Source organism: Micromys minutus (genome assembly GCF_963924665.1).
Source record: "Micromys minutus genome assembly, chromosome: 16".
Lineage (NCBI taxonomy): Eukaryota > Metazoa > Chordata > Mammalia > Rodentia > Muridae > Micromys > Micromys minutus.
This window is the reverse complement of record NC_137985.1, coordinates 4,961,122-4,979,850: the sequence shown is the minus strand read 5'-3', so window position 1 is coordinate 4,979,850 and position 18,729 is coordinate 4,961,122. Positions and strand designations below refer to the sequence as shown.

The window sequence follows — 18,729 nt, the reverse complement described above, 5'->3', positions numbered from 1 at the left end:
GGCTTCATAGTAAGGTGAGGGCAAGCAGGCAAAGTGCCAAAGCAGAAGGTGCAGCCCACAGTGGAGGTGAGCATTCTTAGCTCACATGATCTGGGTTAAAGGTGTGCTTGAAAGATGGAGATTAGAAGTAAACCAGACTAAGCAGAAACCCTTCACATTTCCTCTGCTTGGGGTTTTAGTTAATTCTACATGTAGTCAAGTTGACACAGGTCTAGAGTTTTTTAAAAAAGATTTTTCTATTTATGTTTCTGTCTTTATACACATGTGCAATTGTCCAGACAGTGTTGTAACCCCTGGTGCTGGCGTGATAAACTCTGGTCCTCTTTAAGAACAGCAAACTCTTAATCCTTTAGCCATCTTTCCAGCTCTGTCAGGATACACATGTGTATGGTACTATCTAGGTTCAAAACCTATTAGCAAGAGAAGGTCTATCCCTACCACCATGTGGGGATTGTAAAGAATTCTTTTACATTATGGATTAAAATATTCCAAACTCTTTATCTTCATCCTGGACCCTATTATGAACAATTTCTGATGAGGCTTTCAACTCTCTTAGGGAGTAAAGTTGGAAGTTTGTTAGTCAGGCAGCCCAGTTAGAGCGTACCCCAAGGTGAGGGCAGAGTGGTGCTTGGATGTCCCACGTAACCGTCTCGCCAGCAAGAACGACGCGGCACACGAAATAGGATTCTTCTGCGGTAAAGCTTTAATGCTCTCAAGAGGCAGAGCATAAGCTTGCAACACGTGAAGACGAAGACCCCGAACTATCTAGCCCATCCCCTTATAAAGGGATCAGTCCTCGCCTTGGATGTGGAGCCCCTTGGTTGGTTGAAACTCATCAGGCCCTATGACGCCACGGGAGAGGCAGAGCTCAAGGAGTGGAAAGTTACCCAGCACTTGCGCACATGACTTGTTTACTGCTAACTCCAGCCAGATGTCAGCGCCATCTTGTAATGGAGAATGTGCAGGCAGCACCCCACATCTCCCATCTTTTATTCTTTAAGCAAAGTAGGACACCCATATTAGGAGGGCGGAGATAGAAGTCAAATCCTCATTAAGGTGTATAAAGACCATGTACAGGAGTAACCGCTAGGCTTTTTGTAGCCCGTAGTACTCTTGACCTGTCACTCTGCCATTTTTCTGAGGGAGGGACACTGGGGCAGGCAACCCTCATGCCAAGATGACATATCTCCCAGAGATACCCCGCGACAAGGGGCTCTCAGTGCGATGCTTTGCTCGGCATTCCTCATGGGCTGCTCAAACCAGACACTCTAGTCCTGTGCAATGAACCGAAGTTCTAGGAGTGCAAGAGCTGTCTGGCCGGCGACCTACTGCTTAAGCATAGACAACCAGATATCGGCTGATGCTCCATGTTCTAGAGCGACAAGCGCTTGGGCAATAACCACCTTGTCTCTCTTTTTGTTTGGGCCTTGAGCTTACAAACTAGCCAAAGAAGCAACACAAGTCCGCAGCAAAGGATTGCTCCAAAGAGTCCCACTCCCACCCAAGTTGATATTGGTGGTGAAAAACTTAGGGAAGACTGTAGCATCATGTTCCATTGGAATTGGTTTCGGGAATGCCGACAGAGTCGCCCATCTCGCCTCTCCTCTGACTCTGGTTCCAAAGCATCAGGAGCAGGGCTGTCATCAGGAGTCTTCACCATTTTTCAAGTGAGCCTCTCGGGGACCCAGAAGGGATTATTTTCATCCTGAGGGAAAACACAAACAGCTCCCCTGGATCTGATCAACACAAGATCCGGTCCTTTCCATTTATTAGTTATGACATCTTTCCATTTCGCCATCTCTCTTGGTTTGTCCATGGGTAGGCAATGCCTTTCAGCCGCCGTATGGCCATGGTCATCAAGATTTAAAAAATTTAAGGTGAATAGTGCCATGGATACTGCGGTCCTATGCACAGGGGGCAAAGCCTGCATAATTCCCCCTTTTTGTTTTATTAGATATGATTTAAGGGTGCGGTGAGCACGTTCCACAATACCTTATCCTTGTGGATTATACGGCAAACCTGTAAGATGAGTCACAGCCATCTGGTTACAAAATTGTTGAAATTTTTGTGAGGTATAAGCAGGTCCACTATCTGTCTTTAAGAACTTTAGTTTACCCCATGCACTCCAAGCCTCCAAACAATGTTGGATGGCATGTGAGGCCTTCTCTCCAGATAAGAGAGTGGCTGCAATTACACCCGAACAGGTGTCAATGGATACATGTACATATTGCAGCTTACCAAAGGAAGAGACATGGGTAACATCCATTTGCCATATTTGAAGAGGTTGGATGCCCCGAGGATTAACTCTAGAGTGGGGCGCAGGCAGAAACTGACTGCAATTTTGGCAATTGACAACAATATCACGGGCCTCCTTCCGAGACCTGATTTCTTTTTAATCACAAAAATGGGGGTATTCCAAGGTGAAGTAGAGGGTTCTACATGACCTAATTGTAGTTGTTCTCTAATTAATTGGGTAACAGCTTCTAATTTTTTGGAGGTAAGGGGCCATTGAGGAACCCATACCGGATCCTCCGTTTTCCATGGTATGGGCCGTACTGCCTCAATGGCGCTTAGGAAAAGCCCAGACCCTGCCTTTCTTTGGGTCCAAGCCTTCTTGCTCATCATCATCTGAAGTCTCGGGGCTATCAATGTTAAGAGCCTCAAGGTCATCTACAGGGTACAAGCTTGCTCCCCTTTTCTTAATATTAGAGGGCATAAGGGAATGAAAATCTGAAGGTTTGTGGGTAACAACTCTCCCGCTGTAAAGCGTACCTGGAGGGCCGTTTTCCTTAGGGGGTGGTGCCTTTTCCTGCGCGCGCCCATCCTCTCGCTCTGTTCGGCTTCTGATAGTCTATCCTGGACTTCACTCAATGCCTCTTGCCCCGCAGCGACAGCGGGCCTACAACTCTCATCTTTTAAACAATTTGTACCATCATCCAAATGGCCATGGTCCCGGGCCCGAGGTCTCCGGCAGTCTGTTCACAGTCTAAATCTCTACCCAGTTTTTTCCATGAGGCTGGTGAGAGAGACCCAGAGACCGCAAACCAAGGGGCAGTACGCTCTACCTCTTTTACGAAACACTATAAGATGCAGGTGGGCAATTCTAGATCTCTCTGCTTAAGAATTGACTGCAGGGCTGTAACGGTCAAGTGTGAAGAGCCCACCACAGCGATGTAATGCCCGCGGCTTATTTACATCGCGGCACAAAGTGAAACTGAAAGGCGAGTCTCAGCACGTTCCGCTTTCTTCATCTACAAAAGACTTATGGAACGCAGGGGTGCCTTGGCTTATCTACATCCGACTTAAGCACAAAATTAACACCAGCCTGTCACGCGCCCACGCTTCCCGCCAATAGGAACAGGCGTGCAACAACCGGATTCTTCTGTGGACAACCTTTATTGTACAGCACTCTGAGCAGGGGACTTCTTGAGCAGGAAACTTCTCTCTGAGCCGGGGACTCCCTACCAGGGTATACTGTATAGGCGACCTCTCACGTGCAGTCTCCCACATGCGATCTCTCTGCCCAGTCTCTCTCCACGTGGGATCTCCCGCAACCTCTCCTGTCAGGTCTCTCTCCATGTGGTATCTCTCTGCCATATCTCCACGTGGGGTCTCCCGAAATCTCTCCACTATCTCCCTCTCCACGTGGGGGAGAAATGCACTGCTATATATGCCTAAGAGACTTGTGTTGCTACCTGATTGGTGCATCCTCCTGTAGCTCAATCATGTGCCTCGAGAGTGGGCTGTGACTTATGTGGTTGCCAAGCAACACGAGGGGAAAGGTTTTTGTAGTCTGAACAATGGGCGGGAAGCTGGCGCCATCTATTGGCGCCAATGGCTTCCTACATTTCTCCCTTTTCTCTTAAATAAAAAAACATAAAACATGGCTGATCAACCATCAGGCTCTTGTTGGACCTTTAGGGTTCAAGACCATGATCAGTAATAATTTTTGGGTAAGGCACCTTCCTGTGTGCAATGGGAACAAGCCCTGCAGGGTGCAAAGGCTGCCTATGTGTAGGACACCCATTCCTGGTGCAATGCCTCGAAGGCTCAGGGTGCAGGGGCTATCCATACACAGACCCAACACTTTTCCTAAAGCATACTAAGCCAAACAGAGGGAGAGGTGCCCATTTTGTGTACAGCAAGAGCTTGTGCTATGACCACTTTGTCACATTACTGTTGAGTATGGAGTTTGCACACCATCTAGAGCAGAAACACAGTCTCTCCACACAAAAGCATGCCAAAATTACTGATAAGGCAAGAGTTCTATAATCCCCATAACCCTGCTATCTCTGTGTCTAAGGGCAAGTACAGTACATCAAAGGTTACACTGGTGACAAACAAACAAGAAAATAGTTATGCATTAAGGAACATGGGCATCGGTTTTGGGAACACCAACAGAATCTTCCAACTAGGTTCCGCTTGAATCGTCATGCAGGACAGGCTCATCAGAAGCAGGTGGAACAGCTTCTTGTTCTGGTAGTACTGGACGTGTTAGATGTTCTGGGATCCAAATTGGACTTTCTTCTCCCTGTGGAAAAACACAAATAGCTCCCCTGGATCGTATTAAAATAGTATCCGTGCCTTTCCAATTACCAGTGAGGACATCTTTCCATTTCACTAGCTCTTTAGGTGGCACAGGCCATTGTCCATGGTGCTTGGCAGCTGAGTGGCCATGAGCGTCCAAATTTAATAAATTTAAAGTAAGAAGTATAGTAGAAATGGCCATTTTAGGCGTAGGGGGCACTTCCTCAATTCCCCTTCTTTGTTTGTTTAAATAAACCTTTAGGGTTCGATGGGCACGTTCAATGATGCCTTGACCCTGAGGATTATAAGGCAATCTTGTCAGGAGTGAAACTCCCATGTGATGGCAAAATTGCTTGAATTTTGCTGAGGTATATGCAGGAGCATTGTCCATTTTTAACACTTTAGGAATGCCCCATGAACTCCAAGCTTTAAGACAATGAGTAATAACATGAGAAGCCTTTTCTCCTGATAAAGAAGAAGCAAAAATAACTCTTGAACAAGTATCAATGGACACATGTAAAAGATACTGAGATAATGGTTTAGAATAATTTGCAGATTTAGTAAAATTTTTATACTGAATAGTGGTCACACATAATCCTGAGAACTTCTTGGCTGCCCAGCTGGGCAACCTGCCACAATATATCCATCCGTTTTTGTACCAGATCAATTCTCTAAGGTATTATTATAAACAGTTTTTATATTAGAAGAAAAGGTAAAGAGGCCCTTAACTGCCCAATGTACTCTCCGAGATTGACAGCCAGTCTAAGGATGCGGGGCTGAATCTCTTTTTCTTATACAAAAATGTGACCACTTAGATTGGGCTGGAATAAACAAATTACCCTTTGGCTGGAAAATAGGCCAGCGACCAGCAATCCAGGTGGCATTAGCCTATCCAGGTTTTTTGAATAATTAGCAGTAACTCTATAAACTCTGACTATTACATTCTCTCTTTATATGACCAGGCTTCCCGCATTGAAAGCAATTGACACCTTTTTTAAAAAGACCTAGCTGCCATTGCCCCTGTAGTATGGCGGCAGCCAAACCTGCATTAGTTAAAGGTCCTCCTATCTCTCTGCAGGCTTTAATCCAGGCTTGTAATCCTTTAGCCTTGCAGGGGGTGATGGCATTACGATATTCCTTAGTACATTGTTCAAAAATTAGTTGCTCTATCAAGGGCATAGCCTGTTCTTGGTCTCCAAATATTTTTCCAGCTGTCTCTATCATTCTGGCCACAAAATCTGAAAAAGGTTCACTTGGACTCTGAATAATTTTTCTTAGATTTCCTGACACTTCTCCCTTATTAGTGAGTGCTTTCCATGCCTTTACGGCACAAAGTGCTATTTGGCCATAGACTTCTACGGGATAGGCGGTTTGATTTACTGCCCACTGCCCCTGTCCAGATAACATATCAAAATCCCAAGCTGGCTGTCCTGCGGCTGCATTGGCGCGAGCCTGGACCTGACAAGCATCCTGCCACAAGGCTTTCCACTCAATGTATTGTCCCATACTTGGGAGACAAGCTTTAGTAACAAACTGCCAATCAGCAGGTGTCATGGCTATAGAGCTTAATCTTTCGATTAACGACATAGTAAAATTAGCAGTGACTCCATAAATTCTGACTGACTCTGCCAACTATTTGACTTGTTTATGTTCTAGAGGATGATAACTGGGGATGTTATTCTCCTCAAACACTGGAAACATTTGCCTGAGGGCATGGAGTGTCTCTGGCGGACAAAAGGAGAATTCACACTTCCTCTCTGCATGAGGTGAAAAGGCAGAGGCCGCCTTTTGTTTTGCTAAAGTCTTTTGTTTCCCCTGAAACTGCTCTGCCCCAAATTCTTTTGTCTCTTGTTTTTCTAAAATTTCCTCAAATTGAAATTCAGTTTGTGATCCTTTTTCTGCCAGCTCTGCGGCCTTTTGTTCCTTTAAGGGATACAAAGCATTCTCTCCAGGAAACTTGTACTCTGTTTCCCTGGATGCAATCCTATCTTTTTCCAGCGGTTTTTCCGCTATTTGCTCATTTAGCGGATACAAAGAATTGGACTCTGGCGCAGTCCTCTCTTCCCGGCGGTTCTTCCGCCGCCACCTCTCCGATTCTGACTTGTTTTGAACATGTCTCTCAGAGACTACCTTTTTAAAATTTTTTTGCCATTTCTCCGTTTCTGACTTGTTTTGAACATGTCTCTCAGAGACTACCTCCCTTGTCTCTTTCTTTATCACGTTCTGTTTCTGACCCACTCTCTAGGTGCTGCCTGCTAACTTTCTGTCTAGATAACTTCCACAACAGTAATGTTATAACAATTACCACAAATGCAAGCAATACTCCTTTTACTGTCGGAGAAAATCCAAGAAGAGACATGCCTAAGTTTTTGGCATGTTCTTTTGGCACCCCGTAAAAACTAAAGAGTGACATGTCTCTCAGAACTTACCTTTTAATTCTTCCACAGTTCTGAATCTAGTTCAGCGGCCTGAAGGTTCCCCTTGGCACTCCTGGGATTTTCGGCACCACTTGTCTCCCGCAATCTCTCCACTATCTCCCTCTCCATGTGGGGGAGAAATGCACTGCTATATATGCCTAAGAGACTTGTGTTGCTATCTGATTGGTGCATCCTACTGTAGCTCAATCACGTGCCCCGAGAGTGGGCTGTGACTTATGTGGTTGCCAAGCAACATGAGAAGAAAGGTTTTTGTAGGCTGAACAATGGGCAGGAAGCTGGCGCCATCTATTGGCGCCAACGGCTTCCTATACCAGCCCTGATGGATACAGTAAGAAATTAAGAGGAAGAGAATAAAAACTGCACTGACAAAGACCAGAGCCTCTACGGACCCGTCCCACGGCCGTGGAAGACTTAAACCAAATTTAAAGAAAGATCCAGGGTCAGACATACCTTGCCGAACTTATCTTCCCACAGTTCTGGATCCTCCCTGCCCAGAGACAGGGGGTCTTTGGTGGTGCTGATGATGGAGTGGTCTGAGTTCCCGGGTTCAGGCACCAGATGTCCCACACAACCGTCTCACCAGCAAGAACGACGCGGCACACGAAATAGGATTCTTCTGCAGTAAAGCTTTAATACTCTCGAGAGGCAGAGCATAAGCTTGCAACACGTGAAGACAAAGACCCCGAACTATCTAGCCCGTCCCCTTATAAAGGGATCAGTCCTCGCCTTGGATGTGGAGCCCCCTGATTGGTTGAAACTCATCAGGCCCTATGACGCCACGGGAGAGGCAGAGCTCAAGGAGTGAAAAGTTACCCAGCGCGTGCACACATGACTTGTTTACTGCTAACTCCAGCCGGATGTCAGCGCCATCTTGTAATGGAGCATGTGCAGGCAGCGCCCCACACTTGGCCTTCTGAGTTTCATCTGAGACTTGTGCTCACAAGACAGTGTGAACAAACTGACCAGTCTGTGGAGTTCTGCCGGGCTGTGAAGCACATCAGTTCTCGTCACTTTGCAACTGCACAGTAAGAACTGACTGTGGTTTTAGAACATGACCTGGCTAAAAAAAAAAAGTAAGATCCTCAGAACAAAGGACCTAGTGGTGTGTACGTGTGTGTGTGTGTGTGTGTGTGTGTGTGTGTGTGTGTCATAGCCTGCGTGGGAGGGTCAGAAGTCAGCTTGTGGAGTTTTCTCCTTTCACCTTCTCATTTTTAAGGATATGAGAAATTTTAAGAGTATATTTTAGCAAAGCTTTATGTCTTGCTTAAAAGACAGCTGTATCCTTAACTGCTTGTACATGGTTGCTTTCGTTTAGTGCCACACTTTAGGAAGAGAAAGGTTGTTATGTAATTAGTGGGATTCTTTATGTTCTTTTGACAAGTGGCAGGTTTTTTTTTTTTTTTTTTTTTTTTTTTTTTTTTTGAAACAGGGTCTATCTGTGTAACAAACTGTTTGTCCTTTGTAGACCAGGGTGGCTCTGAACTCATAAAGATCCACCCGTCTGCCTCCTCAGTATTGGGTTTAAAGGCATGCACCACCATGCCTGGCCAAGTGGCAATTTCTTAATAGTGGGAGTATGGAATAAAAAAATAAAAACAAATGAAGGGGTGGGCATCTGAACGTCTCTGGGAAGGAGAAATGTAGTACACATTGGGGGTGAGGGGGTTGGGAGTAGGGGACAGAGACAGAAGGGATCAGGTGTGAGGATGGAGCGAGCAGTGGGAGAGGCAACTGAAATTTGGGGGCATCTTAGGGACAAGAGAGAAACCTAGTGCAATGGGAATTCAGGAATTGATGAGGGTGACCCTAGCTAAGACTCCTAGCAATGGGGGATATAGAGCTAGAACTGACAATTTTCTGTAGCCAAGCAATACATCCAGTGTAAGGATTGTGATAATGAGACATCCATAAAACATTTGACCTGTGATTTGTTCTGCCTTCAAGATCAGCAGGGGTAAAGATGGGGTAAAGACTGGGAGTGGCTTACCTGAAACCTATGCCATGAGGAGTCCACCTTTGACACTACCTAGAGGGACAGAACCCAGAGGCTGATAGCCTAGAGATCTAGGATAGGACCAAACAACTGGCAATAAATAAACAAACAAACAAACAAATAAATAAAATCAATAAAGTGACCCATAATGTTTTCTACCATACTCATAGACTGATGCCTCACCAAGTCATCAGGCTTCACCCAGCAACTGATGGAGACAGATGCAGAACCTACAGCAAACATTAGGAAGTGCCCCGGGAATCTTGCAGAAAGGGGAGAAAGGATTGTAGGAACCAGAGGGGTTAATGACACGATGAGAAAAACCCAATCTCACAGGGACTCAGAGACTAAAACCAACAACCAGAGAGCCTCTGTGGGGCTGACGTTAGACCTCTGCATATATGCTGTGGTTTTGTAGCTTGATCTTGTGACTCCTAACGGTGGGAGCAGGGCTGTCTCTGACTCTATTGCCTCCTTTTGGGACACTTTTCTTCCTACTGGGTTGTCTCATCCAGTCTTAATATGAGGGGAGGTGCCTTGTCTTACTGCGATTTGATATGCTATATTTGGTTGATATCCATGGCTGGCCTGCCTTTTTTGAATGGGAGCAGAGGATGAGTGGATGGGGGAGAGGCAAAGGGGAGTTGGGAGGGGCAGCTGTGGTCAGAATATAAAAAATAAAAATAATCTGGAAAAAACAGTATTATAATTTGTTATAGTGTGTGTTTAGGTGCGTGAGTGGAGATCAGAGGACACTGGGGAGTTGGTCTTTCCTTCCACTTTGAGGTTCCAGGGATCAAACTCACATTAGGCTGTGTGGCAAGGGCCTTTGCCTGATGCTGTGTCAGGGTTCTAGACAGGATCCCCAGGGGAGGACTTGGGATGAAAATAAAGAGATCTGAGAGGGCAGAGTCGGGCCAGGAGCGCTGAATGGGTTGGGGAAGCAGAAGACAGGTTAGAATCACAGGGAACTAAGAATATCTCAAGTTCCTCTCAAGGGAAATTCTGGGACAGCAAACAAAGCATTTTATATCTCAGTGTCTGGAACCTTTAACCACATACACATAGTAGCAATGTTAAGTGGTAGTTCCCAGACTTGAGCCCTCAGTGGTCTCTCAGTCCATGATGGCCTTCCCTGGCACAACCCTGGCTAGGTGAAGAGTAAAATGCCCTACCCCATTATCCTAGCTCCAGGCAGTCTCCACTCCAGTCTGTGCCTAAAATGGATTCTCTTTGTCCATTTGGGTCTTGTGTGTGGGTATGTATCTGCAAAGTTGCTCAAAGAGGCCAGAGGCAGTGAATCTCTTGGAGCTTCATAACAGAGTTGTGATTCCATCATTGTAGTTGAGAATTTGTTCTTTACCACTGGCCCCCAAAAACAATCCTTTTAAAGAGCTGTGATAGCTAACCTTGGTTGTCCACTTGACAAGTAAGATACTACCTACTGGGCACTTGAGAGGGATTTTCTTGGTCAGATTATCTGATGCAGAAAGGTCAACTCCAAATGTGAGCAGTCTACACACAGAGATAGAAGAAGAAAGGAAATTCGCTTGTTATCTGCTTGCCCTCACTCTGGCTGGTGAGCTCATCTGTCCTTTGCAGAAGTATTCCTTCACTGATATTAGCAGCTTCTTGAGAATTCCACTGCCCACTGAAAACCAGCAGCTCTGAAAACCAGTAACCCTCCAGGATTGCAGCAGCAGACGAAGACTGCTGAGGCTTCCAGCCTTGTGAGATAACCATTGCGACTCTGCAGATGACATCTTGTGAGACAATCTAAACAGCTTTTAGATGTGTTTTCATTCTGTCATCTCGAATCTGGAGAACCCACGAACTTCCTGCTCCACATGCACATGCCCTTACCAACACAATCACTTCGAGCCTTGTGCTTACAGCCTGTGTGCTTTGGCACATGAGCAACACAGAGATCCTAACACACTGATTTCACTTGTTCAGGTGTTGACCCTGCAGTGAGGTTGATGAAGCATATGGTTCTTGTTTTCAGTCTTTTTGAGGTACAGATTTTTTTATGACACAGCTATGCTGACATACTTTCCCAGGGACGGTGCTGCAGTGGTTCATCCTGTAGTCTCTAACCCATGGCCCTGCCTACCTCTGATGGCCACAGTAGAAGGTGGGTGGGATTTCACTGGGCTTTTAATTTGCATTTTTCTCATGATTAGTTATGCACAACAGGTTTTTTTTTTTTTTTTCATGTACATTTTGGGCATTTGTATGCATTCTTTAAAATGTTGCAGGGGTTTGGGACTTAGCTCAGTGGTACAGCACGCTCAAGGCTTTGGTCCTCAGCTCTAAAAAAGAAAAAAGACTAATAAAATGTTTGTTCCAGGTATTCTGCACAATTTTACCATTTTTTCAATTGTTGAGTGACTTATACATTTGAATATTAACTTATTACATACATGACCTGCATACCTTTTATTCTTATTTTGTTATTTTAGATCTTAATTTATAATATATAAATGTATATTATATAATTATATATTATACAGTGTATATTAATTATATTCTAAAACATTTATAAATATATATTTTTATATTATATGTTATATATATACATTTTATGTACACATATATATATACGCACATACACATTACACACATACATGTACGTACTGTCTTAGGGTTTTATTGCTGGCAAGAGACATCATAACCATGGCAACTCTTTTTTCTTTTTTTTTTTTTTTTTTTTTTGGTCTTGGATGTATTTATTTACATTTCAGATGTTATCCCCTTTCTTTGTTTTCCCTTCATAAACCCCCTATTCCATCCCCCTGCTTCTATGGGGGTGCTCACCCACTCACCCACTCCCTTCCTGCCCTGACATTCCCCTACACTGGAGCCTCTAGCCTTGGCAGGACCAAGGGATTCTCCTCCCATTTATGCTACATATGCAGCTGGAGCCATGGGTCCATCCATGTGTACTCTTTGGATGGTGGTATATCCTGGGAACTCTGGTTGGTTGGTATTGTCCTTATGGGGTTGCAAATCTCCTCAGCTCCTTCAGTCCTTTTATCTAACTCCTCCATTGAGGACCCTGTTCTTAGTTCAGTGATTGGTTGTGAGCATCCGCCTCTATATTTGTTATGCTCTGGCAGAGCCTCTCAGGACACAGCTATATCACGATCCTGTCAGCATGCACTTCTTGGCATCAGTAATATTGTTTGGGCTTGGTACACCAAGGTATTTTGTATTATTTGTGACTATTGTAAAGGGTATCATTTTCCTAATGTCTTTCTCAGCCTGTTTATCCTTTGAGTAGAGAAAGGCTACTGATTTGTTTCAGTTAATTTTATACTGAGCAATTTTGCTGAAGTTGTTCACCAGGTTTAGGAGATCTCTGTTGAAATTTTTGGGGTCGCTTAAGTATACTATCATATCATCTGCAAATATTGATATTTTGACTTCTTTTCAATTTGTATCCCTTTGGCCTCCTTTTGTTGTCTAATTGCTCTGTTTAGGGTTTTGAATACTATATGAAAATGGTAGGGGGAGAGTAGGCATCTTTGTCTAGTCCCTGATTTTAGTGGGATTGCTTCAAGTTTCTCACCATTTAGTTTCATGTTGGCTACTGTATATTGATTTTAGTATGTTTAGGCATGGGCCTTGGATTCCTGATCTTTCCAAGACTTTTACCATGAACGGGTGTTAAATTTTGTCAAATGCTTTCTTAGTATCTAAAGAGATGATCATGTGCTTTTCTTTTTGTTTTTTTTTTTCTTGTTTTTTTTTTTTTTAATTTGAGTTTGTTTATATAGTGAATTACATTGATGTATTTTTGTATATCGAACCATCCCTGCATCCTTGGGATAAAGCCTACTTGATCATGATGAATGATTATTTTTCTGTATTCTTGCATTCGGTTTGTAAAAATTTTATTGAATATTTTTACATGGATATTCATAAAGGAAATTGGTCTGAAGTTTTCTTTCTTTGTTGGGTCTTTGTGTGGTTTAGGTATAAGCATAATTGTGGCTTCATAGAAAGAATTGGGTAGTGTTCCTTGTGTTTCTATTTTGTGGAATAGTTTGGAGAGTATTGGTATTAGGTCTTCTATGAAGGTTTGATAGAATTCTCCACTGACCTCATGTAGCCTGGGCTTTTTTTGGTTGGGAGACTTTTGATGACTGCTTCTATTTCTTTAGGGGTTATGGGACTGTTTAGATGATTTACTGATCCTGATTTAATTTTGGTACCTGGTATCTGTCTAGAAATTTGTTCATTTCCTCTAGATTTTCCACTTCTGTTGAGTATAGGCTTTTGTAGTAGGATTTGATGATTTTTTAAAATTTCCCTCGTTCCTGTTATCTCTCCCTTTTCATTTGTGATTTTGTTAATTTGAATGCTGTCTCTGTGCCCTCTGGTTTGTCTGGCTAATGGTTAATGTACCTTGTTGATTTTCTCAAAGAACCAGCTCCTGGTTTTGTTGATTCTTTGTATACTTTGTTTTGTCTTTACTTCATTGATTTCAGCCCTGAGTTTGATTATTTTCTGCCCTCCTTGTGGGTGTATTTGCTTCTTTTTGTTCTAGAGTTTTCAGGTATGCTGTCAAGCTGCTAGACTACGGTCTCTCCAGCTTCTTTTTGGAAGTACTCAGAGCTATGAGTTTCCTCTTAGCACTGCTTTCATTGTATCCCATAAGTTTGGGTATGTTGTGCCTTCATTTTCATTAAATTTAAAAAGTCTTTAGCTTCTTTTTTTATTTCTTCCTTGACCAAATTATCATTGAGTACAGTATTGTTCAGCTTCCATATGTTTGTGGGGTTAAAATGTTTTTTTTTCTTGCTATTATAGACAAGCTTTAGACCATGCTGATGTGTTAGGATCCATGGGATTATTTCAATTATCTTGTATCTGTTGAGGCCTTTTATATGGTCAGTTTTGGAGAAGGTACCATGAGATACTGAGAAGAAGGTATATTCTTTTGTTTTAGAAAAAAATATTCTATAGATATCTGCTAAATCTATTTGGTTTATAACTTGTTTTCCTGTATCTCTGTTTAGTTTCTGTTTCCATGATCTGTCCATTGATGAGAATGGTGTGTTGAAGTCTCCCACTATTATTGTGTGAGATGCAATGTGTACTTTGAGCTTTAGTAGAGTTTCTTTTATGAATGTAGGTGCCCTTGCATTTGAAACATAGATGTTCAGGTTTGAGAGTTCATCTTGATAGATTTTTGCTTTGACTAGTATGAAGTATACTTCCTTATCTTTTTTTGATAACTTTTGGTTGAAAGTCGATTTTATTCAATATTAGAATGGCTACTATAATTTGTTTCTTGGGACCATTTGCTTGGAAAATTGTTTTCCAGCCTTTTACTCTGAGGTGTGTATGTTTTTGTCACTGAGAAGTGTTTCCTGTATGCAGCAAAATGCTGTGTCCTTCTAAAGTGTCTAGTCTGTTAATTTATGTCTTTTTATTGGAAAATTGAGTCCGTTGATGTTGAGAGATATTAGGAACCAATAATTATTGTTTTCTGTTATTTTTGTTATTAGAGGCAGAATTATGTTTGTGTGGCTGTCTTCCTTTGGTTCAGTTGAAAGATGACTTTTTTGCTTTTTCTATGGTGTAGTTTCTCTCCTTGTATTGGAATTTTCCATCTATTATCCTTTGTAGGGCTGGATTTGTAGAAAGATGTGTAAATTTGATTTTGTGATGCAATATCTTGGTTTTTCCATCTATGTTGAGAGTTTTGCTGGGTATAGTAGCCTGGGTTGGCATTTGTGCTCTCTTATGTTCTGTATGGTATCTGCCCATGATCTTCTAGCTTTCATAGTCTCTGTTGAGATGTCTGGTGTGATTGTGTTAGTCTGCCTTTACATGTTACTTGACCTTTTTCCCTTATTGCTTTTGATATTCTTTGTTTTGTGCATTTGGTGTTTTGACTATTATATGATGTATGGAGTTTTATTTCTGTTCCAGTCTCTTTGGAGTTCTGTAGGTTCTTGTACATTTATGGCATCTCTTTTTTTAGGTTAGGGAAGTTTTCTTCTATAATTTTGTTGAAAATATTTACTGGCCCTTTAATTTTGGACTCTCTGATCTCTTCTATTCTTATTATCCTTAGGTTTGATCTTCACATTGTGACCTGAATTTCCTGGATGTTTTGGGTTAGAAGTTTTTGCTTTTTGCTTTTTTTTTTTTTTGAGTTTTGTGCCAATGTTTTCTATGGTGTCTTCTGTCTTTGAGATTCTCTCTTCTATCTCTTGTATTCTGTTGGTGATGCTTGCATCTATGACTCTTAATCTCTTTCCTATGTTTTCTATTTCCTAGGTTTTCTAGGTTGTCTCCCTTTGTGATTTTCTCATTTCCATTTTTTGATCCTGGATGGTTTTCTTCAGTTCTTTCACCTGTTTGGTTTATTTTTGTGTTTCTTCTATAAGGGCTTATACCTGTTTACCTGTGTTGTCCTGTATTCCTTTAGGGGAGGAATTTATGACCTTCTCACATCATCAAGAATTGTGATTTTAAATCAGAATCTTGCTTTTCCGGTGTGTTGTGGTATCCACATTTGCTGTGGAGGAGGAACTGGGTTCTGATAATGCCAAGTGGCCTTGGTTTTTGTTGCTTAGGTTTTTGGACTTGCCTCTCACCTTCTGCTTATCTCTGGTGGTAGCTGGTCTTGCTGATTCTGACAGTAGCTTGACCCTCCTGTAAACCTGTGTGTAGGCACTACTGGGGGACCAGCTCTCTCCCAGCAGGGTCTGGGTACAGAAAGCTATGGCACAGGTCAGCTCTGGGGGCAGATAGAAACCTGAAGAATTCTGTCCCAAAGGAACAAGAAGAAGGACTTTTGCTGAGTCTCCCGGTGGGTCCCTCAGAACAGAAGTGGTGGTCTTACTTGTGCTCTCGGGTATGTCAGCACTTCTGGGAGACTAGCTTTCTCTCAGCTGGGTCTGGGTACAGAGCCATGGCAACTCTTATAAAGGCAAACATTTAATTAGGGCTGGCTTACAGTTTCAGAGGTTTAGTCTATCATCACCATGGTATGACACTTGGCAATGTGTAGGCAGACTTGGTGCTGAAGAAGACCGGAGAGCTCTACATCTAGATGGGCAGAAAGTAAGAACTGAACTGCCTTGAGCTTCTGAGTCCTCAAAGCCCACCCGTAGTCATGCTTCTCTAGCAAAGCCATTCCTACTCCAAGACTACACCTCCTAATAGTGACATTCTCTATGGACCTGTGGGGCTATTTTTATTCAAATGTCTACAGATACCACTATAGACTTTTAGGACTGTTTTGTCACTGTAATTTAGACCTTTTGGTCTGCTATGTGTTAGGCTTCAAATATGAGACAAATGGTTAAGGTACTTATTAAATATATCAAAATGGATACTGGCCCCCAGGTTCTTCCAGCATCCCACTCAGTCCCTACCTGTCACAGGATGTGGCTGGAATACCCCACTTCTACCCTTAACTCTCTAACACAGGGAGCTGGACTATTCTTTTCTATATAATCTTACTATTTTGTTGACCTGCTTTCTTTGTACCGTGACCCTTCTGGATGCTGTACTTGGTCCCCCACTCTTCTCTCCTCTCCCCACCTCCTTACATGACACAGCTCAGTCAGGTTATGTCCACTCTGGACTTTCTTCCAGGTGTCCCTGCCTCTGGCTATGCTTTCCCACATATCTACAACAAACCTCTCCACTCCACCTCACCTAGGACAATGTCCCAGCATTTTTTTGGGTCCCCAACAATGTCCAGTGGCAGCAAGAACTAGTCACAGACAATAATGTTTCCTTATTCATTATCAACAAAAAAAAAAAAAAAAATCTGGGTTGCTAAATTTCAAACCCAGGATAAATGGGTGAGGTGCCTATTTAACATATGAAAACAGACCCTGGTCTCTAGGTTCTCCTGGAATCCCTTAGTCACCTACATGTTACTGGTTATGACTGGCATGCCCCATCCTCTACCCTGAAACTCTGTGGCTCAGGTCTGAGCTGCCCTTTGCCCAGAGGCTCTTCCCTATATAAACCAGACATTTTGGGTACCTACTTGTTTTGTGCCTTTAGCTTCCTGGCTACTACATCTGGCTTCTCTCTCTCTCCCCTCTCTCCTTTTCCCTCTCCCATCTCCCCACATAGCCCAGCTTTATCTAGTCATATCTACTCTGGACTCTCCCAGATGTCCCTGACTCTGGCTGTGTTCTCCTATATCTCTACAACAAACTTTCTCCTCAACCTTACCAGGAACAGCCATGTCCTTTCCTTATATTTTTTTTCATTCACCATGTAGTCTAAGCCTCTGCTGACTTTTTCTTTGATGTTTATCATAGTTGAGAAGACAATACTGAGGATCTTCACCATTAGATATTCAAGGGTTTATTCACACATTATCCTCTTAGCAAACTGACCTATCATATACTGACCTTGATTCTCATTTTTTTTTTAACTTAGTATGATTCATCTAAATGTAGCCACATATATATTGGGATGACTTACAGGCTACAGTTTAGCTAATCCAAAATTTACTAGCTATGAATGTAATGTTCAAGAATCTAGAAGTTGTTCAGTCTCACAAGGGGTTTCTGTACATGCTGGAATCCTGAAGAAGTAGGCAGATTCCAATGCTACTGAAGGAATGGACTTGCTAGCAAGGTTAGGAAAAACTGGTAAAGAGCAAGAGTTTCCTTCTCCCTTGTCCTAAAACAGGCTTCTAGTAGAAAGGCATGGCCCAGATTAAAGGAATGTCTTTCCACCTCAAAAGCCAGATCAAAGATGCGTATCTTCTGCCTCAAAATCTGGACTAAAGGCACATGTCTTCCCTCCTCAAGTTCTGAATCACAGTATCTTCCTAACTCAAAGGTCTGGTCTACAAGGGGATTTACCCACCTCAAACCAAGCAGAAAAATCTCACAGATGAGCCCTCCATTTCTAGACTGTATAGTTCATTCCAGATGTAGACAAGCTGACAATGAAGCATACCACCATACATCTACCACCTTCAAACTCTGACTTTAAAACCAAAGAGATTTTGTTACAGGTAGCGTGAACTTGAGTCTTGTTTCTAAAATTCATTCAATGTTGTGTTTGGGTGTGTGTTCACCTTCCTATGTGTATAAGGTCAGAAGTTGACTTTGATGTATCTTCCTCAACTACTGTCCATCTATCTGGACATCTGGGATCTCTCACTGAACCCAGAGTTTACCTAAAGTTTACTTTTTTTGGGTTGACTGACTGGCCAACAAACCCCAGAGTTCTGTATCTGTCTCTGCTCCCCAGTACTTGGGGTTATGGGTGTGCAGTGCCACCCCTAAATCTTATGTGGGTGCTGAGAATCCAAACTCTGTAAGTTGTCGTCTTTATGCAGGTAAAGGAGGTACAAGATAAAATAAGGCCTGTCACTGGATGAGAGGGAAGGGTAGGCGGGAACAAAGTTTTAGAAAGAGAGGGAGAAGCCAGAGCCAGAAAGTGGGGGGGGAAGATGGAAGAAGATGACCTGCTGCGCATCTCCACATAGCTACAGTTTGTTATATTTTATAAGAGATGGATTTGTATATGCTGATTTGTATAGGTGGGCAAATTATATCATTTGGCTCAGAGTTTATGTTGTGGACATTTTGTGGAGTATAAAATTTACTGAGTAAATCTGAGATAAAGCCATTGATAAATTACAAGTTTCTGGAGTTTTAAATTTGTTGTGCTGGTTGGAGTGTGGGCAGAGTTCACAGCTAGCAGAGAGACAGTGGGAGAGATACTAACAAGAGGGTGGCAGCCTATGAGATAAGTGTTAGTTCTATATGG

General features: G+C 42.8%; 1 protein-coding gene across 2 annotated transcripts in view; it reads right to left on the bottom strand.

The window, feature by feature from the left end:
• Positions 1-11,155: 11,155 nt before the first annotated feature.
• TMEM123 (transmembrane protein 123) overlaps positions 11,156-18,729 on the bottom strand; it is a 47,491-nt gene continuing 39,917 nt past the window's right edge. For both annotated transcript variants that reach the window (XM_080930243.1, XM_080930245.1), the window contains one exon: positions 11,156-11,270. In XM_080930243.1, the coding sequence (XP_080786369.1) occupies positions 11,228-11,270 (43 nt within the window). In that variant the 3' untranslated portion in view covers positions 11,156-11,227. The remainder of the gene's footprint in view (positions 11,271-18,729) is intronic.